Genomic DNA, 27,504 nt, shown 5'->3' with positions numbered 1-27,504 from the left:
AGTTGCACTGGTGTGACACTGTGCCCTGGCAGGCCCTGAAACTCACACGTGTGAAGGAAACTGACTGCTATTATATCACAGTCAAAAAAGTTGGTTTTTTTTTAAATGCAAGCTATTGTGACACCAGATATGAGTGGTGGCACTGGGAAAGTGAGCACAGTATACGCTGTGAGCCTGACACACACGCTGGCAGGCAGGCAACTGCAATTAGATTACACAGGAAAAAAAAAAGCAGACTGATGTTCTAGCCCTAAAAAGGGCTTTTTGGGGTGCTGTCCTTACAGCAGAGATCAGATGAGTCCTTCAGGACTGTAGTGGACACTGAATACACTAGCCTAGCTATCGATTTCCCTATTAAATCAGCAGCAGCTACACTGTCCCTCCTCTCACTAAGAATGCAGCTTCCGGGGGGGCGTGGCCTAGCTGTCATGGAGGAAAGACGCACTTCGTGTGAGCTCCCTCAATATCTCACTTTAAGCAGCTATCAACAAGCGAATTTCACCCCAGAAGGGGATGTTGCTCCTACCTGACTGACCCGACATGCTTAATAGCGGTCAGCAACTCGACAGAGTCTTGCTTACCTCCGCGTGGCAAGTGTGGCCTGGTGCTCACCGGGCGGGAGAGGCGGCTGATCTCCCAATCCTGGGATGCCCAGGAGCAGCTACTTCCCGGCAGGAGCTCCGTTACCCCCCCCTCGGACCGGTGGGGGTTATCCCGGTCCACCCCTGAGAGGCTGTCTGGAGCTAATGGACGCACAGAGCACAGCCGTCCAGGCTGACATACTCATCTGCGACTCTCCCAATATGGCAGCAGCATCGTGTCCTCCTGGTACCAGCAAAGCATGGCAGGATATTGAGTCTAAGCTGGACAGACTCTTTAATCAATTTTGGAAGCAAATAACAAGCAGGAAGCCCCAACAAGCTCCACCACAGCTAAGCGAAGCAGTCCCCATTAAAATCCACCAATGCAAAAGGCGTCGAAGACGGGACCGGAGGCACACACAGAAATGCAGAGCCTGCCCCACATCAAGCACTCACCTCCACCTTAAGCCACCACAACCCCGCACCGGACGTGAAGCACCACCGGGACAGATCCGACCACCCGACAAAACAAGCTTCCACCACCTCAATCCGCGAACCCGGCACTCAGCCAGAGACTTGCCTTTGTTGTTCCAGGTATCAGGGACTCTCAGGGTCTGCACCTGGCGCCCAGAAGGGATCGGATGAGCACAAGCAGTAAACAGCAGCCTGCCAAGCATGTCCCACTATAGCCGATCCTCCACACCATGCCTTTGATCACATGAACTGCTCTCTGCACATTAACTAATCGTAAAGTAGCAAGCGTTTAAACATGTCATTATTTCACCTCCTATAGAGTTCATTTTCGTAGTTCCTTACATACCTTTACCTTAACCGTTCATGTATTATGTTATTCACTAGTCTCATCTCATGGGGCGACTCACACTTGATTTATAACTAGCGGTGGAGCTGCTGATATAAATACACAGTTGATAACGTGCAAGCTACACCCTAAACATGACAGCCATCTTTCACAACAATGTACTGCTATATACTCATACCCTCAGTGCAGCTGGCCATGATAAATGCACGTTCAGCCTAGCATGCTCAAATATAACACACTTCTGTATAAAAAAAAAAAAAAAAGAATGCAGCTTCCGAATGAATCTAAAATGGATGCTGTCCATGAGGTGGGAGGGTCTGGGAGGGAGGGTCTGCTGCTGATTGGCTGGAATGTGTCTGCTGACTGTGAGGTACAGGGTCAAAGTTTACTCAATGATGACGAATAGGGGGCGGACCGAACATCGCATATGTTCGCCATCAGTGGCGAACGCGAACAAGGTATGTTCGCCAGGAACTATTCGCCAGCGAACCGTTCGGGACAGCTCTACCTATAAACACTACATGGAGAAGCCACTACAGAAGGGGTTCTCAACACAGTCCTCAAGGACCCCCTACCAGTCCAGGATTTAGGGATTACCCTGTTGTGTCTAAAGTGTTTCCCCCCCCCCCCCCCAAAAAAAAATACATTAGACACAGCAGGGTAATCCCTAAATCCTGGACAGTTCAGGGGTTCTTGAGGACTGGGTTGAGAACCCCTGCACTACAGTGATACACAGCCTATAATAAAATACTTTAACACCTTAATATGGACAGCGAGACAGAGAATGTGATACGTGTATTTACATAGAGTAACGCAATATAAGAGGTGTTTTCGTTGTACATTTTCATTGTATGTAGTAGGACGGCATGATCTGCAGCAGGAAAGATGGACAATAAAACAATATTTGGGCACTGGATACCTGGCTTTACTTCAAGTGGAATAACTAAATACTAATATAGAATTTGTTAGACTATACTAAGGAATCCCCAAAATCTCAGGATCAGTATATAGATAGTCATAGAGCAAAAATAATCGCATCACTAAAAAGTGTAAACATAATATTATGAAAGTGGTACTATAGTCACCAGAACAACTACAGCTTATTGAATTTGTTCTGGTGAGTAGAATCATTACCTTCAGGCGTTTTGCTGTAAACACTGTCTTTTCAGAGAAAATGCAGTGTTTACATTACAGCCTAGTGATAACTTCCCTGGCCACTCCTCAGATGGCTGTGAGAGATCCTTCCTGGGTCACGGCTGCCTAAAATGCATCCAAACATTCAGTATCTCCTCCCTCTGCATGCAGACACTGAACTTTCCTCATAGAGATTAATTGATTCAATTCATCTCTATTAGAAGATGCTGATTGGCTAGGGCTGTGTTTGAATCATGCTGGCTCTTCCCCTGATCTGCCTCTATGTCAGTCTCAGCCAATCCTATGGGGAAGCACTGTGATTGGATCAGGCTACCACTTCTGATGATGTCAGCAGACTGCTTGTTTTTCTGAGGCAGACAGGGCAGAACTACAGCTTCAGGCTTGAATACAGTTAGATTTTGCTATATTTATGGAGGAATGAGGGGCCCAGGGGGGCTAGATGTTGGTTTTAACACTATAGGGTCAGGAATACATGTTCCTGACCCTATAGTGATCCTTTAAGTAAGAAAGCAGATCTATAATCTAAACATTTGGGTCAGTAAGCCATACAGCATATTCTATAATAAGGGGTGCTGTAGCATAATTTATGTAAGGAAACGTTTCCTTTGTTTTCTCTAAAGTCTTACCATATGTATGTTTTGTATGATTTCTTATTTAATAACTGGGATATTTCTGCATGATTTCTTTTTTAATAAAGCTAAACGATTGTTTTGTAAGATTGCACCAGCTAGTGTTAATCTATCATTTCATGAAATTACCAGCATGTGGGTGAGCAATCTGAAATATATTCCAGCTGTTTACTGCAAACCTTGCTGCCAATGATTGTTTGACGTCGCTGTCCATTAATTCACAATAAATACAAACAATATGCATGATAAATAAATTATTGGAGCCATAAAAATCCAGCCACAAATTTTCAATAAGCCGCATGGGCTGTATTCCCTGTACCAACTGCTCCTCCTCAATCTGCCTGAGCTTGTGAAGAAATTATTTTAAAGTATCTTTAAGTATCTTTCAGTGGAATAGTCGCTCGTCTAATGTTTGCATAGCTGTGTACTTTCATTTTTAGAAACAAAAAATAATTTCAGTCATTTATATATATATATATGCAATTATTGAAAACATACTTCTTTAGGAAGGTACAGTATCTCACTGGGGAGCTACAGTTCATTGATGGAACAATGTATGCCAACATGTACTGTGACATACTGAAGTAGAGCATGATCCTCTCCCTTCAGAGACTGGGCCAACATGATAAAGACACCAAACACACCTTCAAGACGACCACTGCCTTGCTAAAGAAGCTGAAGGTAAAGGTGATGGACTGGCCAAGAAAACCTAAAGCCTATTGAGCATCTGTGGGGCATCATCAAACAGAAGGTGGGGGAGCGCAAGGTCTCTAACATCCACCAGCTCCGTGATGTCGTCATGGAGGAGTGGAAGAGGACTCCAGTGGCAACCTGTGAAGCTCTGGTGAACTCCATGCCCATGAGGGTTAAGGCAGTGCTGGAAAATAATGGTGGCCACACAAAATATTGACACTTTGGACCCAACTTGGACATTTCCACTTAGGGGTGTACTCACTTTTGTTGCCAACGATTTAGACATTAATGGCTGTGTGTTGTTATTTTGAGGGGACAGCACATTTACACTGTTATACAGGCTGTACACGTACTACTTTACATTGTAGCAGCATGTCATTTCTTCAGTGTTATCACATGAAAAGATATAATAAAATATTTACAAAAATGTTCTCACTTTTGTGAGATACTGTATATCTGTTATATTGTTGTAAATTTCCCTCCCTGCACCTTGGTAACTCACCTTGTTTTCTCTCCTGCAGCTGTGTCATCTAAAAAAACCTGAACTCTTCATTGTAAACTATTCTTGTAAATCAGGAAGTAACATGACCGGTTGTCTGATTGACAGCCAGGGGGGTGTAACCAGGTTAATTTATAAAAGTGACAATTTCTAGTGAAATCTGCACATTTTATAAAATGAAAAAAAATAAATAAAAAGAGAACACACTCTTTTCATATAAAACAATTCTGAAAGCTAAAGTGCTCTATGGGTCTGGAGTGTCCTTTTAATTATAAAATAATTTAAAGCCTTTTTACTTTTTTTCTACTTATTTGGCCCATGGACTTTCACTAATGGAAAATGTTCATTGCAAATGCAAGATTAAAAATAGAAAACTCCCAATGTCTCCATTTAGATTTATTCTCTCACTAATGAAAGAGGTTAGAATAAAGTATTTCTCTGTAAAAACCTGTACATTAGTCAAAATACTGTAAATTCATAAAACAAAATGTATCAGGAAGGTTAAACTTTACCGTTGTTTTTCGATACATTCTAAGCACCATCCATTGGCACAGGAATTCGCAAGTGAGCTAGACGTGATCAAGGAATACCCTACTACGGGGTCTTATTATCTCCCTGCCCCCATATAGGTCGCTATCTGCACTTGCCAAAGATTCCAGTTAGCGCATTAGCTGCTGCAAATGATGATGGACATTTCATGCAATTGGTTATCAATTCCAAAAAAATAAATAAATAGCATTCTGATTTTCTTTTTTAATCTTATGATTTTTACAAAGTGTTCTAAGGTACTTAGAGTTACATTTTAATTAATTGAACCAAAATAAGCATGCCTTATAACAGTGTATTAGAAGATAATAATGAACCTCTTTCTTTGTGTTTATTTTACCAAAATATGACGTTCTCTGTCTCAGTACCCAGAGCCCCACCCTTCAGCTACCTCGTGTTTGATGAGGAATTTATTTCACTTCCTTATTATCCATTTAAATTTAGATGACGGTGACCGGGTAGAATTGGTAGGCAAAGCTGCCCCTCACCACTCAGCCTGACACCACTGACATCCACATTTGAACCATCCCCAATTATCACAGCAGCGGGCCTGATGTGTTGGGCTTCGTGTCTTGAGACAAGTCTAGTTTTTATCAAACGGACAAAGAAAATGCAGGAACTGCACAAAAATACTCCTAGTACCATAACTACTGCTATAAGGTGTTGGGGTTATGGTGAATAAAATGTGCCTTTGATAACATGCTATTACCAACGTTTGTGTTGTAATCGACCACGGTACAAGTCATGTTAATAATTAATTTAACATTTTTAGCAGAATTTTATAGTACTTTTATTTCATTATCCTCATGATTGCACATATTTATAATGACAGCGCCGGCTAGTGAAAAGGGCAAAATTATTATTGATCACCATGGAAACCAAGAGAATGTTTCTGCTGATCATTTTCGCCAGACTTAACCCAGCGTTATATGATGTTATTTCTCCCAAAATGCATCTGGCCTCCTCATCCTGACCTGCTGGTCATTTTGCTAAAGGTCGTGGTTTTTATCTGGTGCAGAAGTCAAGATGGCGTGGTTGAGTTCTGGTAATTGTGCATCCTACCTACCTAACCCCAAACTAATTTGCTTTAAAACTATTCAGCTGTCTCAAAATTTTTTTGCAGAATATCGATACGGGGCTCCTTCGATAAAAGTAATGCAACAAATGTGACAATAATCTTCGAACCCTAGTGCATGGACTTTATAAGTCATCCCCAGAATGGGAAAAACACACTGAAAATCTTTACCTTTTGACTTTATTTTGTTATTTACACAGGCACTCCTTTCTAAATTCAGTCATACAACATGAGAGAGCTCCTAAGAGAAGCTCTGCAAGGCTGATTTGGTGAACGTAGATGCAGTAAGTTGGGCAGTAAACGATGCTTTTATGTTGTTACCATGAGTTATTACAGTTACTCATTGCTGAGCCACGAACGTTTGTTCTATGTGTTTCTGATCTGGTTTTTACTAAAATATGTACATTTTGTGGCTCTTTCAATAATGCAACTGTTTCAATAAAGTGGTATTTTAATAATATCTATGATAATGATGTGACGAGAGCAATTTCACCACATTGCATTGGAGAAGCCTGGTTGCCCGCCTGTTGCCTTTGGACTATGGACCAGACTTTTAAATTACTTATTTTTCCCTGCAGAAAGGCTTATTCGTGCCTTTCTGCCGGGGTGTTCGGTAGATATTATCTACCGAACAAACTACCTAAGGAGCGACCACCCGGGAGCTGGAGTGTGCCGCCAATTGACCACCCTGAAGCTGCGGTTAACCGCAGCTTAATTGACGAATGCAGGGTGGTCTTTGTCCGTTTACCGAACATGTGGTGGCGACCATTTTAAAAGTCCCGTACGGCCAGCGGTGTTCGGCACTTAAACTATGGAACTAAAAACGGACACTTACTTGCACGAACACACAGCTGAGCCGTCCGCAGCCTGGTTCTATTTCGTACCGATCTAACGAACACATGTCCATTCGGTATTTTATGTGAATGTGTTAACACAGATAGCTATGCCATGGAGCCCATTCGTGTAATTAAAGACTTTGGCTCCATGGCAATTGAACTGTGTGTATAGGATCTGAGCGCTATTCGGTAGTTTTGTGCGCTCAGATCCCAGCTATCTGGGGATATGTGAAATGTCTGTGTATTATGTGTAAAATGTGACTTTATGTATTTTAAAGTATTTTACTGTTTTTGTGTCCCCACGTGTGTAATGGAGTTTTACTTCTCAATTATCTCCAGGGCAGAGGAGAGGAAGCCAGGTGTCACGTCTAAACATTTGTTATGAAGGAACACAACTGCAGATTTCGTATAGTTTGAATATTTATTAAAGAAAGTAAAAGGTAAAGACTTTAATTCCAATTTACAGGTACTGTAGCTTTAAGTAGTAAATGATAACTGAAGTCCACAATTACAGGCACTGTAGCTTTAAGTAGTAAATGATAACTGAAGTCCACAGTTACAGGCACTGTAGCTTTAAGTAGTAAACGATAACTGAAGTCCACAATTACAGGCACTGTAGCTTTAAGGAGTAAACAATAGTAAATTGCAGACACTGAATCAATAAGGAGTCTCTTAGTAGAGTTAACGGTTTAGGTGATAAGTAATTACAATAGCTGTTCCATACTTTAACTGAAGCAAGACAGATGCAGATAACTGATATGAAGTATGAGTTGAAGTTAGCTGTAACGGGATTGTTTTTACCGAAGGACTTTTGGAGACAGGTAATAACAGCTTTTAGATGCAACTCTTATCACATTGGTTTTACTTAGCTTCCGGCATATAGAACACTGGTTCCCGAGATCTCCTCAGAGGCGTATGAAGAGTGTTTAATCTTTAGTCGTGGATGAGGAGAGGTGAAGGGAACTTTGCAGAGTCTTTCAGTCCGGTCTGGTAGCAGAGGCTTTCACAACGAAGTTGTAGCCGGGGTGTGAGTAAGGAACGTAGTTCAATAATCCAGCCCTGATCAGCTGGTGCAGTCAGATTAAATAGGCAGACCGTGTCATAAAGGGGTGTGGCTAGGCTCCGTGGAACCAGGAAGTAAGAGGATACCATAGTTAAGGCATGACACCAGGATGCATTGTGGGGAAGTGTTGTGACTATATGTCCTGAAATGCTACTTGTCTGTCCGTTGTTACAGTCTTCCATCTGGTCCCCTAGGGGAGTGTCCACCAGGTGGGAGACCTGCATAAATACAGGGGCAGGTAGCCCTCAATAAACAGACCACTGCTTGACCCTCAACACGGAGCTTTGTCTTGTTCTTGGGGGGATTTACTGTATGCTGTTAGAGACTGATTGCCAGGAGTGTAAGCTGATTGTCTGCTTTTCCTGTTCGTCTGCTAGCAGCTATTAGTGAGGTTCCAGTTCGGGAGTTGGAGTGCTATTTTGTATCCAGTTTGGGAGTTTGGTGTTCTGCAGTAGCTGTGCCTGTATATCTGGAAGGGGAAGATCTCCTAAACGGCGGTTTGAACCCTTTATGCCTGGGGGTGCCGTTACAAATGACGTTATATGTTTAGTTTTAAAACATAATAATTCATACTAAATTAATTAAATAGCAAATTTAGCAAAGATAATGTAATTAAAATATATGAAACATGTCTATCTCTAATAGTTTGGCTCGGGGTAATCTGTGTTTTACAGCTGAGCGGAGGTTGACATGTGTGAATTTTACGGTCCCTGATTTGAAATCTGTCTATAGTCTACGAATAAAGCTCCCACCTATCCCCCCCCAGCAGCCAATCAGAATACAGATTTAATGTCCATCTGATGAAATGCTTTTCCTTTCTCCTGCAACTTTGTGCATCTCCCCCACCCCATATTATACTAGAAAAAATTATATTCCGAATTGTCAATTCCTGTAACCTTCACAACCCTATACCAAATCCTGAGTTTCATGAAGTTTGGGAGCAGTGTAATTGTTGTGGTGATACTCTAAGCTTGTATTTCAGCCAAAGCCTTATCTGTGCAGAGTGATCATTTAATTTAAAACATCCGTGGACCCGTCAGCCTCCCTTTCACATAATCCATTTTAACAAAATTATTGGTGTAAACAGAATGGGATGCCTATCCGTGTCTAAACAGTCCGTCTATCCATCACAGGGCACATTATTGACTGCGACATAACAGGCAGATAATTGACACAATATGGACAATATAAATTTTAATTCAAAATCCTCCCCCACCCCCACTGTCACTTCCAGTAAGAAAATAAATATCTGACACGTTTGTCATGAGTTAAAGAGATAATGCGAATTCTGTTGAGCGACTGGTCATTTGCTGGAAAATAGAATTAAGCAGAATTTCGATTTTATGGAAAGTACAAAGCAAGCGTTTCCACACGGCAAACAAAATGTTCGACAACAAATAAATGTAAATAAAAATATTTCAAAATTGTTATAATTACTCTTATAAAGAATGTTTAGTCATGAATTATCAAACTTCTTCCATATATGAACAAATTGAATACGGCTTTTATTATTTAATTTTTGTACCTTTTAGGATGTTTGAGAATTTTGTAATAATACGATATTAGAAATATAACGCCGTAAGGTAACATTTATTGTGTTTTTTAAAAGCAGCAAGCGTGTGTTGGGCTAGTTTATTTTTTAACCCCCTGTAAACGAATGCTACCTTGTACTTTATTGGGCCTGTCTAAGCACCATCACAACTTCGTAGAACTGCAAAGCTGATGTTTCACACAGCACCGTGAGTGAACTATGATCTCCAAAAGTGGCGTATACCTGCAGCAATTTTTATAAATCGCACTGCCATCAATTAGGCAGCTTGGAATAAGAGTTCTTGTAGCCGACGTATAGCCTGGCTGTATTTTATGCAGTAAGGAACTGGGACCCGCGTGACCCACTCTTTCACTTCAACCTGTGACCTGCTGAGTTTGTCGAAAGACAATAAACATTCACGTATGTGAAATCGATGCTGATAATGTGCTTTATGTTTCAGCTGTTTCATGTTTTTGCCTGTTCACTTGTTTTGGTCTATATAACTAAATGTGAAAATGTAAGAAAAAATATAAACATGGAAAAAATAGACAAAACATGCAAGGTTATTCAGTAAAACAAGAATTCAAAATGAATTTAAAATTTAAGACCAAACTAGCCAAACTGGTAAAATCCTCTAAGTCTGTTTCAGCTACCTTGGCCTAGAATGTAAAATCTCTTTGAATTCATTTTGAATTCTCACTATAGTAAATAACCCTGATAGCCTCCTGTTTGTAGGATATTCTTTGAGGAGTATATTTAACCTTTTTCTGCCATTGCTGCAGGTCGGGTTCAAATAAAAGGCAGAAATAAACCTGTCCTTTGCTGTTAGTCTTCTTGTACTAAAATAATGACAATCACACTCAGAGCTAAACATAACGAGCTTTAATTAGATCTCAGAGATCCTTTGCAAGTAAGAAACTGTAAAGAAATTATTTATGAAGCATCTGGCTGAATTCATGTCGGCTTAACGTGTGTCTTAAAATAAAGCGTACTGCACAGTGTGCACCCTGGTCTCGTACACCCACGGGATTGTAAGGAGAATTGGACCATCAGAGCACCGTGACTGCATCATTGTTTCATTTATAATTGATAAGTAAGAGTTAAATGGATGGCAAAATGAGTGCTTACATATAGAAAAATGTAGCAAACCCAAAACATCAGAAACGGAAAAAAGCTTTGTTCAGTTCTGGTACCAAGTTCTAAAAGTTGAGCTGTCACCATGGAAACCAAAGGAAAAATCCTGCTGATTGCTCTATATCTAGACATTTGACCCCACATTTACCCATTTGTCCTTAAAGCTTTGGCATATATCATGTTAATGCCTGCTTTGTCACCTCGATATATTTATAGATTTGTTTTATGACACGTCTGGATATATTCACTAAACACCGAATAGCAGTGAACTGGAAATAGAATTACAAAATTTATGCAAGTAGATGGTTTGGAAAACGTCTATAACTCTGCTTTAGTCCCATCATGACTATATTAATCTACATTCTGCAATTTTGAACCACTACAATTGTGACTATAGCCCATAGTGAAAGATTACATCTGGTGATTTGCAGGTATATCGTCAGCTCCTACCTGGCGGATAAGGCTGGAAGATAAGGCTGAGGTCCTCCTCCTGTGAATCCACTATGGTCTCATTCTTCTTCTGGCTGCTGCTCTCCATCAGCAGATTGCTGGACAAGTAAGACGTGGTCTGGAGGGGCGTTTCTCCATTACCTTCAGTGTTTCAAAAAAACAATCATACTTTGAATTATTTTATGTTTAATGAGAGGATTTGTTGACATAACCCTAAAACATCCTTAATACCAGGGTCAGTATGTGTCTGGGCTATACACTGAACAAGATTACAAACGCAACACTTTTGTTTTTGTCCCCAGTTCTAAGACTTTTTCTATGTACACAGAAGGCCTATTTCTCTCAAATATTCTTCACAAATCTGTCTAAATCTGTGTGTGAGCACTTCTCCTTTGCCGAGATAATCCATCCACCTCACAGGTGTGGCATATCAAGATGCTGATTAGATTGATTAGAAAAATGGGGGCAAAAACAAAAGTGTTGCGCTCATAATTTTGTCCAGTGTATGTGAACATTCAGTAATGTGAATCATTACAAATGAGTATTAATTATTGGAGGGCTGGTGACGATTAAAGAAGGTGGAGCATTGCTCCCTCCCCTGATGGTTGGGTACTACCCATATTACTCCATGAAATACCATACTCTGTTCTAAACCAGCTTTATCTCCAGTCATCAAGAAAAGGGAGAATGGAGACTGCAGATTTTTGAATTTTTTGCAACAAAAACTAGTGTGGTGGGGACTTCCCGTCAACTGCTGTTTTGTAAAAGGAGCACTTCTGGCAAGTACTACAGTACTAGGAATGCCCTGGTTTCATCCCAGCCTCTTATGGACGCAGACGTTTCTATTAGTTCCACTGAGCTAAGCTCTTCCATGAAGGGCTGGCTCACTGACTGACACCATCATCTGAGTGCTCTCAGTGAGTGAACTAAATCCTCCATCACTGGGCTATCTCCGTATAGAGAGATTCTCACTTACAGGTGATACTCGACAAATTAGATATCGTTCAAAAGTTCATTTATTTCAGTAATGCAACGTAAAAGGGGAAACTATTATATGAGCTAGACACATTACATGCAAAGCAAGATAGTTCAAGCCGTGATTTGTCATAAGTGCGATGATTATGGCTTACAGCTCATGAAAACCCCAAATCCACAATCTCAGTAAATATTACATGCAATCAATAAAACAAGGAGTGTACATAGAACAATATCGGACCTCTGAAAAGTATAAGCACGCATATGGACTCAGTACTCAGTCATCTACACCAGCAGATGACATGGCTCCCAAATCAACACAGACTGTGGAAACTTCACACTGGACTTCAAGCATCTTGCAGTGTGTGCCTCTCCATTCTTCCTACAGACTCTGGGTCCTTGGTTTCCAAATTAGATGCAAAAGTTGCTCTCATCAGAAAAGAGGACTTTGGACCACTGAGCAATAGACCAGGTCTGTTTTTCTTTAGCCCAGGTAAGACGCTTCTGACGTTGTCTGTTGTTCAGGAGCGGCTTGACAAGAGGAATACGACATCTGAAGCCCATGTCCAGGATCCATCTGTGTGTGGTGGCTCTTGATGCACTGACTCCAGCCTCAGTCCCCTCCTTGTGAAAGTCCCAACACATTTGAATGGCCATTTCCTGACAATCCTCTCCAGGCTGCTGTCATCCCTGCTGCTTGTGCACCTTTTTCTTCCACACTTTTCCCTTCCACATAACTTTCTATAATGTGCTTTGATACAGCACTTTGGGAACATCCAACTTCCTTCGCAATTAGCTTTTGAGGCTTTCCCTCCTTATGGAGGGTGTCAATTATGGTTTTCTGCACAACTGTCAGGTCAGCAGTCTTTCCCCATGATTGTGATTCCTACTGAACCAGACTGAGAGACCATTTAAAGGCTCAGAAACCCTTTGCAGGTGTTATGGCTTACTTAGCTGATTAGAGTGGGACACTGTGAGCCTAGAATATTGCACCTTTTCACAATATTCTAATTTACTGAGATTGTGGATTTGAGGTTTTCATGAGCTGTAAGCCATAATCATCGCACTTATGACAAATCATGGCTTGAACTATCTTGCTTTGCATGTAATGCGTCTATCTCATATATTCGTTTCCCCTTTTACGTTGCATTACTGAAATAAATGAACTTTTGCACGATATTCTAATTTTTCGAATATCACCTGTAGAAGGAGGTTCACAAACAGTTTGACTACTAACTACTGGGGGGGGGGGGGCGCAGTAGCACCCTGTAGTGGTTATGGTGCTTGGAGAGTTTAAATGGAAACATTTCATGATATAGTATAAATACATTGTTGCAGTGTGGTCGTCTCTCAACAAGAACATATTATTTCCCAGCACCCCTTGCAACATTTAACAATTTTTTTCTATATCACTGTAAATGCTTTACTGCTCAGAATTTCAAACTGTCTGCAGGGCCAGTGATGTTTTGTGGAACAGTAAAAATGTACGAGTTAACATGCGTTAATTAAATCAGAGAGATTGTGTTTTATTTACTTGTCAAATAACAGCCCAAACTCAGAGAAATATTGTCAAAAGCAATAATGGCATCGGATTCCTTGGACCAGGACGCGCGTATCTCCAGCCAAAACCTGCTTGTAGAAAAGAAAAAAAAAGTTAGGACGGACACACTTAGTGCTAAAGCAGGAAGTAATGATTGAATTTGTTTGAAGTTGGGGATGTAATCCAAGTTCGACCAGTTTAATAAAACCTATTAGCGGAATTAAATGAATATGATATTCTGTTCACAGGCTACACGGAACAACAAGAAAACAGGTAATTGCGTTAAAGAGAATCGCGTTCTTCAATTTAGCCATCATCCTTAATAGACTGTCTCATTTATATTCCTTGGTCTTCTGTGTATTTCAGTGCTGAAATTTCCATTTTTTAACCAGGGCATACGTGGCAAAGATATGATCAGATTTATACATAGCTTTCTCACAAACTAGCCTTTTTGGCAAACATACAGCAACTGCTTAAAGTGACACTACCATGAAAATGTGTGATTTTAGCAGAAGTCTAAAACAGTAATAAAATACTATATATATTTATATATATTAAGAGTTATATCAATTATACCTATCGCACATGAAAACTGTAATAAAAACACACTGAATTTTTATTCAAAAGGTAGATCCTGCTTTTAAATCCCAAGATGTGCGGTGGGTGACATCAGCATGTATTAAAAACTATAATGTACAGGTTGACGGACTCTTTGCTAATCTCAGGACAGCGGAGTTACGAGGAGTGACTGCTTTTTACTGCTGTACTTAATTCAGATCCTATCTGTTATCGACATACAGGGAGAGGGAGTTACACTGTCTACCTAAGAGTTTAACCAGTATCCGGCGGTCCAGGATATGACACTCCACTGCCAAAAAAATTAATAAAAGTGTCTGTTTGACAGCAAGGGGGTGTAACAAGGTTAATTCATAAAAGTGAAATTTTTTATTAAAATCTGTACTTTGTACAATAAAAAAAAAGTTTGCCACGAGTTCCTGGAGGAGCCTGCTTGCCAGCCTCCTGCCCACAGACTAAGGACCCTGTGAAATATAATGTAAAATTCTCTGTTCGTGTATTTGGACTATGTGGTTCGGGAACCGAATATGCATGAACCGGAGACCGCCCTGGAGCTTGTTTAGCCTAATTTCTACTTTGTTACAATTTCCACCTCAGTGTTCTAAGTGTTCATCTGGGTGGTCGCAATTCCTATGGACTACCACGAGGTGGCGGCCATCTTGTTCGCATGAACGCAGGCAGCGGTGTTTTGGCATGAATCTCATGCAACTACAATCGGAAACAGAAACTCCCAAACACCGCTGGACTTCCATCATCACTTGCGTTCGGTTCTACACAAGTTAGAAGGGCACTGTTTGGTGGAATCGTTCCCACGAACAAGGGGAACAAGCTCCAGGGTAAGACTATTGACTATGTTCGGTAGTTTGTTTGTATTTAAACCACCGAACTAGACCGACCGCAAGCCCTGATTCTCTGGAACTGTTTTGGGCATGCGTGAGGTCAGTCAAACGAATTACTTCCAGGAAATTCATGAACCCCTGAACTAATCTGGGTGATTTTTGGATATGTTGGTCACCCAGATCAGGGCTATCAGGGGATGCCACTTTTTTGGGGGTTTTATGTATTTTTAGGGTACTTTTGGGGTGTTTGGGAAAAAGTTTTTTTTTTCTGTGCTTGGAGATAATTGGATTAGATTACTACAGTTCCTGATCCAATTATCTCCCAGTCACAGAGGAGGGATTATCTGATTATGTATGGGAGTGTCCTGGATCTGAGAGCCAATGTAATTGTGTATTTGTTTCTACTGTGGTTTACTCTCAGGTCCAGGGGGAGTGCCCCTTGCATGGGGACATGCATATAAGACCAGTTGTGGCTGACATTAAAGTATTCCAGCTTGTCCTCCCAGAACTATGTGTCGTCTGGTTACTGGGAGGGGAAAGGGCTATTCTTTAATCACTGTTCCAGTGTGGAGGATTCAATGGGGAAAGTCCTTGTAAGGACTAGAGCTCCCAGGACTGAGTATCGTCCAGTGCCTGGGGATGTCTAGAGCGAATTCCCCAATCAGCTCCAGGAGAGAGCGGTTCCAGGGCCCCAGTCAAGCCACGGCGGTTTGTCCCCTGTTCCAGCTAGGAAGCGCTCCTTGGCGGAGGTACCCAGTCAGGGTACAGGGAGCTCCGCTACAGTGAGGACACACTCTTCACATATAAAGCACGTCAGACATTTTGGAGTTTGAAGAGTAAATATATAGATTTAGAAGTATTGCTCATGTTTGCTCTACTTAAGTTTTAACATAGAATTACTTTCTCATACAGGAATGATAATGGTTATGTGCAGGGCGATATTTTAAGACTTACCTCTCCAAGATATCCCGAAGAGACAGAACCATTGGCTGCCAAATTCCCAGTCCTTCCGCGTTCGCAAAGTACCATAAAGACCTGCTTTTTGCCTTCCCAGTTTTATTATCAAAGAGTAAAACAGAAATGTTCCCAAGCAGGAAGCCCTCCAGGAGAAAAGACATCCGTAGCTGAAGAAGAACATAGAATAACAAAAACTGTTTAAAAGTATCCCCATATCGTAGTGGCCCCCGAATATAACTGAGATTTTACAGTCACACTTTACCCAACTCCCAGCATCCAAAGCAGTCTGTGGCCCCCTCATCCCCAAAGGGCGGCTTAAAATGTGATCATTTAATTGGTTATATTATATAATATTAATACACTCTACACTTAATGGTCACTTCGGGAATTATAGATAATATTTCTCAGATTGAAAGCATCTCTGTCACTTTTGAACCTCTTTCAGCCTGTGTTGGTATTTCTTTGAAATTCCAAAACAATCTAAAGATGTATTTGGGACAAAGTAGAAAACTTAACATTTAGAGAAACATCACTGATACACTGATGCGTTTCACTACTAAATATCTCTGACGCATCTTCAGAAAAAAGGATGTAAATAACAAACCGCATTAATGTTTTTCTGCATGCTCACTTTTTCTATTTTACGTTACATAGAATAAATGTTTAATTGTTTTTAAACTATATTGGCATCCTGCACTTCATCATAGTTTATATTCCATAGAGTCTCTCTTCATCTCTGAATGGGATTGAATATATTGGAGTCGTTTGATATAGTTTGTATTTTATTTAATGCTCATATTCTAAGTATAAGTATATATAGCTGTTTGTTTGGATCTTGTAATAACTAATAATGTTGACCTCTTCTCAAATATTCAAGTTGGGCAGCACTTGGGAAATAGTGACCATAATATGGTATCATTTCAGATTAACGAAAAAAACAAACAAAACAACAACTTTATACGGGCTGTACATAAACACTTCATTTTGTAGAGGCTTATTTCAATAGGATGAGGGCATCTCTACAATAAATCGACCGGCAGGAATTATTCACTGTGAAAAGCACACAGGATAAATGGATAGCGTTTTCTAAATAAGCACATTTCTCAATACATACCATTGGGAAACACATATTAAAGAAGCAAATGAATACCAATGTGGATTAGTAAAAGGATCAGTCAAGTAAACAAAACAAAATAGGAATTCAAAATATTTAAATTTCCTATGGGAGACCATTGGATTGGCCAACATTACTAAAATTGATAACCTCAGCTGAAGTGGATAGAGCAATGTGACGAGGGAGAAAAGGTCAGGAAAATAATGTTTTCCTTCACATGGAAAGGGGGGGGGGGAGGGGGGAGGAGTGAGGGTAACCCTAACCAGTGAGCAGGGCAGTCATTATAGCATTAGGAATATACGTTTGTATTTCTAAAGCTACAGTGGTGTTTCTTTAATAATGATATTAAATTCCTTTAGATTTGGAATTTTTACCAAATTTACTGAAAGTGCTACAGAACTCGACCAACAGAAAAGCAGCACAGAACAAAATGAAGAGATGAGAAAGCACAGTTAATATTAACACTTTACTGCCATAATATTATTTCACCCAGGTAACTGCGATAATCCATCTTATTGTATTCTGTTGACAAATTGTTTCTGGGACAACATTCTAAAGATGGAACAGTACAGTTACCATGAAAACCAATAGACTATTCTTGTTAATTTCTCCATTTTTTTGAATATTGCGACAGAAAGCTTCTTTATACATCCAGCTCTGCGTTTCTAAGGACAAAGTATATCCAACTTCACATCAGTAATTCAAATATCTCAAACGGACCCTCAAGCCTGCTCAGAGGGCTCTCACATGTCATATTCATCAATTTAAAGAGAATCTTGGGAGGAATATATTTGCCATTTCATATTACATACTCATTAGTGTTATTTTATCCTGTTTGAAATAATACATATCAGATTATATTCTGCGGAGACTTATTGCATATAATGGTTTCCTTCCTAAAGGTGTTCGCTTCATTAATTCTATAATACATCGGGAATTAGCAAGGAGACAATCTGTCTGCTATATACCTGTCCAAAACGACGTTGCTAAATACACCACAAATAATAACGCCAAGGATTGCATCCGTGAACAAACAAAATAGAAATAGAAAGATAAAACAACAAATATAGCCTCAATTCTTTTAAAAACACCAGCGGTGCACAAATTCAGTAACCGGTTTAGTATAGACCAGGAGACCAGCTGATGTAAGCAGTGCAGCAATCAGGTTTTGTTGAAGTTGACACCAAGCAATTTCTACTTAACCCCTTAAGGACCGGCCTGTTTTTGCGATGTTTGTACGTTAAGGACCAGAGGAGTTTTAACACTTTTGTGGTGTTTGTGTTTAGCTGAAATTTTCCGCTCTCTCATTTACGGTTCCCATACAAGTTATATATTGTTTTTTTCAGGACAGGGGCTTTCTTTACATACCATTATTTGTATTATGTCATATAGTGTATTTAAAAAAAATAATAAAATATGGTGAAAAATAAAAAAAAAAACATGTTTTTGGACTTTTACTTGAAAAATCTTTTACTTATCTACAAAAGCTAATGAAAAAAACTGCTAAATAGATTCAAAATTTTGTCCCGAGTTTAAAAACACCCAGTGTTTACATGCTTTATTGCTTTTTTTTGCAAGTTATAGGCCTATAAATACAAGTAGGAAATTGCTGTTTCAATATATATATTTTAAATGTATCAATAGTGACCTTGTAACACCGTTATCTGTCATAAATCCCCGAAACACACCTAACATGTACATATTTTTTTAAAGTAGACAACCCAGGGTATTCAAAATTGGGTATGTCCAGTTTTTTTTAGTAGCCACCTAGTCACAAACACTGGCCAAAGTTATCATTTATATTTGTTTGTGTGTTAAAAATGCAAGAAACGCTAACTCTGGCCGGTGTTTGTGACTAAGTGGCTACTAAAAAAGGCTGAACATACCCCATTTGCAATACCTTTGGTTGTCTTCTTTTGCAAATGGTATGCCATCATGGGGCTAATTCTCATCCCTTGGCTACCATATGCTCTCAAAGGCAACCTAACCAGTCCGACAAATTTCAATAAAAAAAAAAAAGTAAAATCAAGCCTTATATTTGACCCTGTAACTTTCACAAACACTATAAAACCTCTACATGTGGGGTACTGTTATACTCAGGAGACTTCGCTGAACACAAATATTAGTGTATCAGAACAGTAAAATGTATCACAGCAATAATATCCTCAGTGAAAGTGCTGTTTTTGTGTGAAATATGCAAAAAACTTCAGTTTCACTGACAATATCATCGCTGTGATATGTTTTACTGTTTTGAAACACTAATATTTGTGTTCAGCGAAGTCTCCCGAGTAAAACAGTACCCCCATGTACAGGTTTTAGGGTGTCATAGAAAGTTACAGGGTTAAACACAGTGCTAGCAAATTAAATTATCTGGACTTTCGGACTGGGTTGGCAGGCAGGTCCCTCAAATTGCAATCATTAAAATTACTTAATTAGGTAAAAAATATTGCATAAATACACATGTAGAATTTTAATATATATACATATTTATATATTTGACGTCTACGTGTATATTTATGAAATTATTTATGTAATTATGTATATGGACATATGTATATTTCGTATTGTTTTTATTTATTTATTTATACATAGATATATATATCATTACATTCTAAGTGTATTTTGATATAAATATATATATATATATATATATATATATATAAAAATACTGTTAGAATAAAATTGCATATATAAATATTTTTTTTATAATTATTAAAAATTATTTTAATTTTTTGTTATTTATTTTTATTAACATATTATTTGTATTTTATAATAATATATATATACCATATATATAGCAATTATATATATTGTATATATTTGTGTGTAATTTAAATATAAGTGTATTTTTATATTAATATACGTATATATAAATATAAAAATACACTTAATATGACATTATATATATGATACATATACATATATTATATATAGATATAATACATGTATATATCATATATATATATATACACATATTATTTATTTATTTTTACACTGATTTTACACTGTTTTTTTTTTTTACTTTATTTTTTTGATTTTTCACTTGCAGGGAGACTGCCTGTCAGCACAGACAGTCCCCCTGCAGGCAGATACACAGACACCTATTGCGGTCATGTGATCGAGTGATCACATGGCCGTGGGGTCCTGATCTGCCGAGGGGGGACTGCCCGGGCAGACTGGCAACCCCCCTGGACCTGGTGGAGCACTGATCGCCGCCGTGGGACCGACGGTGATCAGGTAAGTAGCCCCAGACCGTTATGACGGTTCAGGACCGTCAGCGGTCCAAACGCACGTTTTACCGCTGACGGTCCTGAACCGTCAGCGGTCTTGAAGGGGTTAATAGACAGTTTCTGCATTCTGAGAGTCTAAGAGACCACAATATAAAATATAAAAACTCTCTCCGAAGCCGTGCTTTGCATTCACTGCGGCTGAACCTGTGGACGGTTACAGGAACATCGTGAATTGTTCAAATGCCAGAAAGTTAAAAGAAGATCGTTCCTTTGAAAAAAATCTCTGGTTATCTCTTGCTCGAATGGGTCATCCTTCTAACAGAATCAGCAGATGATTGTTACTAGAACAGTTCTCACCATCTTCCCCCAGAATTATTTAATATTATTTAGTACTGATGATTAATTATTGCATTTTGCATCAGTATGGTGATATCCTTATACATAGCTTTAAGCTCATTTCACAGAAAGGAAATCAATACTTGTTAGATTGTAAGCTCAAAAGAGTAGGGCTATAATTCCTTCAGTGTCAGAATGCATCTTAGTGTATATTATATCTCTCACTGCAGCTCCCCACACCTCCTATAACACACACTACCTGAGCAGCACGCTCACTGCAGCTCCCCGCACCTCCTATAACCCACACTACCTGAGCAACACCCTCCCTCACTGCAGCTCCCCGCACCTCCTATAACACACACTACCTGAGCAGCACACTCATTGCAGCTCCCCACACCTCCTATTACACACACTACCTGAGCAGCACACTCACTGCCGCTCCCCACACCTCCTATAACCCACACTACCTGAGCAACACGCTCACTGCAGCTCCCCACACCTCCTATAACACACACTACCTGAGCAGCACATTCACTGCAGCTCCCCGCACCTCCTATAACACACACTACCTGAGCAGCACACTCATTGCAGCTCCCCACACCTCCTATAACACACACTACCTGAGCAGCACATTCACTGCAGCTCCTCACACCTCCTATAACACATACTACCTGAGCAGCACACTCACTGCAGCTCCCCACACCTCCTATAACCCACACTACCTGAGCAGCACCCTCACTGCAGCTCCCCACACCTCCTATAACCCCCACTACCTGAGCAGCACGCTCACTGCAGCTCCCCACACCTCCTATAACCCACACTACCTGAGCAGCACACTCACTGCAGCTCCCCACACCTCCTATAACACACTCTACCTGATCAGCATGCTCCCTGCAGCTCCCCACATCTCCTATAACTCGCACTATGGGATGCCTCCCCCTACATTTATAGTTCACCCACACCTGTAATACCTGTAATAAATGCTATTATGAACTGTTACAACTCAATCTGGTTCGTGCTACACATTTATTCCGCTAGATTCCCCCTACAATAAACACTTCTAATTAAAGTTTTAACTCATTTTTATTGTTATTTATTATTACTATTTTTTTAATCACGTTCAATCACATTAACAGCAATATCTTAATAACCTCATACAATTTAGCTGAACCTGCCATTTGAGTGAAGATTTAGCACATTAGAAGGGATATCAATTTAAGAAAAGAAAAAAATGTTCCTGACTAATGGACCATTGCAATGTTTGGTGTTCAGCAAATTATCTCCTTCTGATTTCAAGCTGTGAAGATAAATAGCCCACGTTTTAAACATCCCTGTTTGCTATAACCTATTCAGACATCATCATCAGTCATAGTTTGTAGCTTCTGTACGGAGAAAGTGGGACAATTTATTAATTGCCCAACAGTACGGGTTAGCTGGTTAAATGCACTTGTCGTTTAAAGCTTGTTTTGTTTATCGTGGAATTCATCCATCTTGTCGTGACGCTTTTGATGTACAATTTATTTAAAGCTTTAGCCTCCCAGGAATGTTTCCCAGCAATGGTGATTTGGACCCAGAGTGTCAGGAATATGTAATTCTACGAAACATCGAAACCAGTTTACACAAAAAGCCCACTTTTATTGTTCACGGAATAAATAAATAAATTGTTTATTTGACAATCCAATAATTAAATGTAGATTTTTACATTAAAAGAAAAAAAAAAAAGTTGTTTTATGGAAATTGATAAATGACACAAATTGCTCAATGCCGAACATGTTCGGGGGGAGTCAAAATTCTGATGCGAAAAAAAGGGATGAGTGATGGTTAGGGGACCATTGTGCCATTTTCATGCCTTTTAGGTTTGTTCTTGTGATTCAGCTAAGCTGTACTGGCAAATGACTGAATTTTGGGTGTCCCAAAAAGTTTCTATCTTTGGTAAAAAATAATTGGCAGACCTAAAATTCTATACTTGTGCACCAGTCTAAAACATAGTGAGCAACCTGTAAATGATTTAACCAACATATCAATAGATGTCCTCATGATTGCTGGTCTGGATAACCATCTGGCAGTATTCTCATCCCTTGTCCTAAAGATCAGGAGGGTACTTTGCCTCCAAAGATGTGCCCCTCCCATTGTGTGTAAATATAAATGTGTGTAGAAAAAAACAAAACATTTACAAATATTTAGACTTAGAATCCACTGGCATTGGCATTCAGTCAGAGACCACAAACCCCATAAATAGGAAGGGTTTCATTCAGAAGCAGGATTCTTCCTTTGGATTGGAGTAAATGTGAAGATTATACAAATCACAGTGCAGTTATTAATGCAGTTTACCCAGTTAACCCTGTGTTTGGGATGTCACCGTTGGAGGTTAAAACTCGGGTGCGTTTGTTAAGTTTGTCACAACTAATGAGTTGACTTGAGTCAAAGTCTAATTAGAGGGGCAAAGGTTTAAAAATAATATCAGGAATGATTACTTTACTGAGAGGGTAGTGGATGCATGGAATAGCCTTCCAGCTGAAGTGGTAGAGGTTAACACAGTGAGGGAGTTTAACCCCTTAAGGACACATGACATGTGTGACATGTCAGGATTCCCTTTTATTCCAGAAGTTTGGTCCTTAAGGGGTTAAGCATGCATGGGATAGGCATAAGGCTATCCTAACTATAAGATAAGGCCAGGGACTAATGAAAGTAATTAGAAAACTGGGCAGACTAGATGGGCCGAATGGTTCTTATCTGCCGTCACATTCTATGTTTCTATCCTATTACTTGCTCCAAAGTCCTACAGAAATCTTCATAGTCAGCACCCCAAGTGTAGTTAAGTTGAAGTGGGGTCTAGGTCTGCGGCAGGGAGCAAGTTACAGAAATGGGGAATGGATACATTATTTAGAATTCCGAACTTTCCTAATTACCAGGAAATAGAAATTGTAGAGTCATCAGTCAAGTACTTCTCTGCTTAGGGGAGCATCCTGAGGTTTTTTGCTCTCTATCAACTTAATTCTATATGATTACGGACAGATCAACAGCCACATTGGAAATAATTGATGCAGTGCAGGAAGTGCAGTAATTACAATCTTTAGCTGCCTGAATACGGAATTGCCTGAGGCTACTTACAGGACCAGTCGCTATCAATAAACTCCACCCGCATGACTTTTACCAGCAAAATCAGCTCGATATCCTGCACAGGTAGACAGCCTGCAGTAAATCTGCCAAAATGGACACACTGTAAATGTCTTTCTTTTAACATTATGCCAATGCTCTGTGCTCTGTTCTCTAATTTGCAGAATTAAAACAGAATCCCTTTACTTTGTATTCACAGTTACATGTTAAGATTTTAAATGTCAGTTTGTAAAGTCAATCTGCTTCGAAGAAGCTGTTGGGTGGTTAATGTTCCTGGAATAAAATTAAAGTTCCTGATATAAAATTAAAGTTTCCTCAAGACGTATGGGATCAGTCATTTCTGATAAGTTAAAATGTGTTCACAAAGTTTGTACCATTTTCCTATAATGCATTTTATTACTGCATTGCAATATTGCCTGAATGGAAAATCTGCCTCCCCCTGCCTGTCTATCTATAAGGCAATATATTTAAAATTCACTGGTTCCTCTAGAGTGAAGAATTAGGGGAGACTGGGTGCTCTGCACCCCGAACATAGTGGGAGGCGTTAGTTTAGCTCCTATATGTAATATTAGAACTGATTTTTTTTTTTTGTTATATGTAATTAAATAACTGTTGTGTTTGCTACTTAGTGTGGTCGACATAGTAATCTTGACAGAAGTTATATGCTTTAGAAACAATTATAAAATGAAGGAGGGGCGGCAAAAAAAATCGAAAAGGAAAAATAATACTAATAGTACACTATGACAGAAATAAAATACACTCACGTGTATTCCGTGAAAGCAAGAATTTAATTGAATAAAAAAACTAAAATATGCTTAAACCACTTTAGTCAAAAGTGACCACTAGTAAAACTGATTATAATCAGATTACAAATGCTACAAAGTTTAAAAATAGCTCTAAAAATGATTATTGTATCATAACCGAGCAAAGCAACAAAGTTTCAAGATACAATAACACTGTGACTCTGGTAAAATGTATTTCCTGGGGGATCAGCTCATCAGGACAAACTGTGAATCCCGTGATCCGGTGTGATCCGGTGTGAAGTTTGCTGATCCCTCTCAATATCAATATACCTTAGAACAGGAGTGACCTGATGATTTAAAACTACGGCTTCAATGATGCTTTCTCCATCTAAAGGCATTATAAAGGCATGCCAAGTATCATGGGAGTTTAAGTTCTACAACAGCTGGGGATCTATCTTTTGGGCCCTTAGAGGAGGAACACACCGTGTCCATATTGTAGCATTCTGTATCGGAATGGAACTGGGCAGCATAAGCCTCTCCTGTCCACTTCTCACCAGTGTGGCAAGTCAACTATATTCGACTCAAAGACAACTTTTTCAAGACCAAATGCAAAAAAAGAAACATTTATAATATTTCTATGATATAGATTGGGTCATTTTTAGGGGACAGGCTGCTTTACATTTTTAACTGGCTACACGTAAACAATAAAATGTCTTGGGGAAAAAAAAAAAAAAAAACATCCTTTGCTTTGCACCCTAGGCAGTAACAAGACAACATTGCGATTTATCCTCCCACCTATTCAAACATGATAAGATCTGAGAGAAAGATATGGAACCACAAGGGGAAGGTCGATAAGAAACCATTATCTGCTGCATGAGATAATTATTGGAAATAGAAAAACATGCAGCCATAGGGGACAGACGAGATAGCTTAGAAAACATTATATGGACATCACTTAGTTTTACAAACACAATCCATTTTATTCCGGGTCATTCAATGATTTTTTTTTCACATCACCTGACACTGAAAGGGTTAATGTACATTATTATTATTATTATTATTATTATTATTATATAATTATTATTTATAAAATATTTTTACCAGGATGGATACATTGAGATTTCTCTCATTTTCAAGTATGTCCTGGGTCCACAAAACATTGCATTGATACAATAGGTTACTAGATATAGCACTTCAAGTAGGGTGTCTGTGGTCTTAATGTGAATTCGACCCAATAATGTCCCTCAGCAATCCAGAAACTTGACACCTTTGGACACTCTTTACATTTTTCTTGGGCTCGAACATGGCCCAGCGATGGCTCCATTCAGAGCACTGACATTTACTGCGAAATGTGGCTTAATTACGGGTGGTCACTGTAGACAGATAGCGACATTGGATGTAACAAAGGAGCTTCCATGAGACATATATTCAGGGTTTTGACATTTCTACGGATCTCTTCTTGCTTGTTAATTAAAGATAAAGATAAGCCAATCGTGCAGAGAGCGGGCAGTCTTTAGAATAAAATAAAATAAAATAAAAATGTTGGTAGAGTGCTGCAATATTTGCTACAATTTCAGCTTTTATCCCTAACAGGAGATGGACCACTGAAGTCATGTATAAATACCAAGTTCTGTACATGTGCTGTACTGCTAGGAGTGCTTGTATTTAAATCAATATTCCAATATTATCCATCTATATATAAAGTCTTATCAGGAACAACACTCACCCACTGCCAAACCGTTCAATTAACCACCTCCATAATACAGAAAGATCAGACATTCAAAAAGATTATACATTTTGTTATTCTCTACCATCAATTGACTCATCAGAACCTTTCTCAGATATGTCATTGGGCCCCTGGAACTGTACTGACCAGAACCAAGGTCTACAAGCGCTGTTCCCTCGCATGTACACACCTTTCTGAGGGAACGCACACAGGGTAAGAATTTGTGCAAGGTTTGCCCCCCTGTCACCGGGGGCAAAGGACGTGGTTGGATGGCCACCTTAGGGCACCACTGAAGCCGCACCTATTCTGTAATGCATAGTAGGCCCTTGCTTACCCCATATGGAAGGCGCCTGCTCTGCCGATATACATCAGGTGGGGGGGAGCTGGCAGGCAGCGGGGCAGCGAGGGAGCACTGACATGTTTCCAGTTCCTCACTTCTCCCGCATGCGCCTTGCTGCAGTGATGCCCAGATGCCCGTATACCACTTACGCCCAATACAGTGAGCAGTTTATCTGCTAAATGTAAGTAACCATTTATTATTTCATTCTCCTGGCATTTTGTTTACATAGTGACCACTATTGTTGTCTCTTTTAACTTTCTTTTATGGTCTACATAATTAATCTCCTCTGTTGTTTAATTTCTTTCCAGTAACCTGCAATTAAAGGGACTAAAAATAAACCCCAGATTAGAAGTGACCCATGCTTTTTTAATTTATCAGATAGATAAATAGATAAGGTATTGATAGTAAACAAAATTGGAAAATTATATATATAAAAAATAATAATAATTAAAAATGAGACTAAAATACTAGCCAATGAGTCTAAAGTGATATGTTGTTCAGCACTTGGAGCTGATGCCTAAGCTGATATCAGTTCTGTGAACAGCAATACAGAATGCAAATGCTTGGTATTGTGAATGTGCATGTGCAGTGTGCATGGCTAATGCTCTGGTTCTTTCAGAGTGCTTGTTAGGAGAATTGGGTAATAATTATTATTTGTAAAACACCAACAAGCTCCGCAGCGCGGTATGCATGCTGTACAGATATTTGGAGAGACAGAGGATGAATCTTCCTTCTCAGACATTTGGCACTGCAGGGAGGGGGTTAGAACGCATTGATTTTTGCAAGTCTTAGCGTTTCGGGGACAATGTGTGAATGGGACTTCCTCAGGGGTGGCTCTAGACTTTGCGAGGCCTTAGGTGAGACTCAAACATGAGCCCCCCCCACTAACACCATTAGTGCAAAAAATAAGGTTGCCTTGTGTGTGTATAAGGAGGTGTAGATATATTGAATGGCGGCCTTGCAGCGTTGGATACAAAGAGCTAGTCTCTGTGTTCATCG

At 39.5% G+C, this 27,504-nt stretch overlaps 1 protein-coding gene across 1 annotated transcript in view; it reads right to left on the bottom strand.

Annotated features, from left to right (window-relative positions):
- ALK (ALK receptor tyrosine kinase) overlaps positions 1-27,504 on the bottom strand; it is a 713,383-nt gene that overhangs the window by 102,102 nt on the left and 583,777 nt on the right. Inside the window, exons 9-11 of the mRNA XM_063441954.1 lie at positions 15,897-16,066; positions 13,522-13,619; positions 11,013-11,153 (exon numbers count right to left, since the gene is read on the bottom strand). Coding sequence (XP_063298024.1) covers positions 11,013-11,153; positions 13,522-13,619; positions 15,897-16,066 — 409 coding nt within the window. The remainder of the gene's footprint in view (positions 1-11,012; positions 11,154-13,521; positions 13,620-15,896; positions 16,067-27,504) is intronic.

This window comes from Pelobates fuscus, chromosome 2 (assembly GCF_036172605.1).
Source record: "Pelobates fuscus isolate aPelFus1 chromosome 2, aPelFus1.pri, whole genome shotgun sequence".
Classification (NCBI taxonomy): domain Eukaryota; kingdom Metazoa; phylum Chordata; class Amphibia; order Anura; family Pelobatidae; genus Pelobates; species Pelobates fuscus.
Note: the sequence above shows the minus strand (reverse complement) of the source record. Positions and strands in the feature narration are given on the sequence as shown.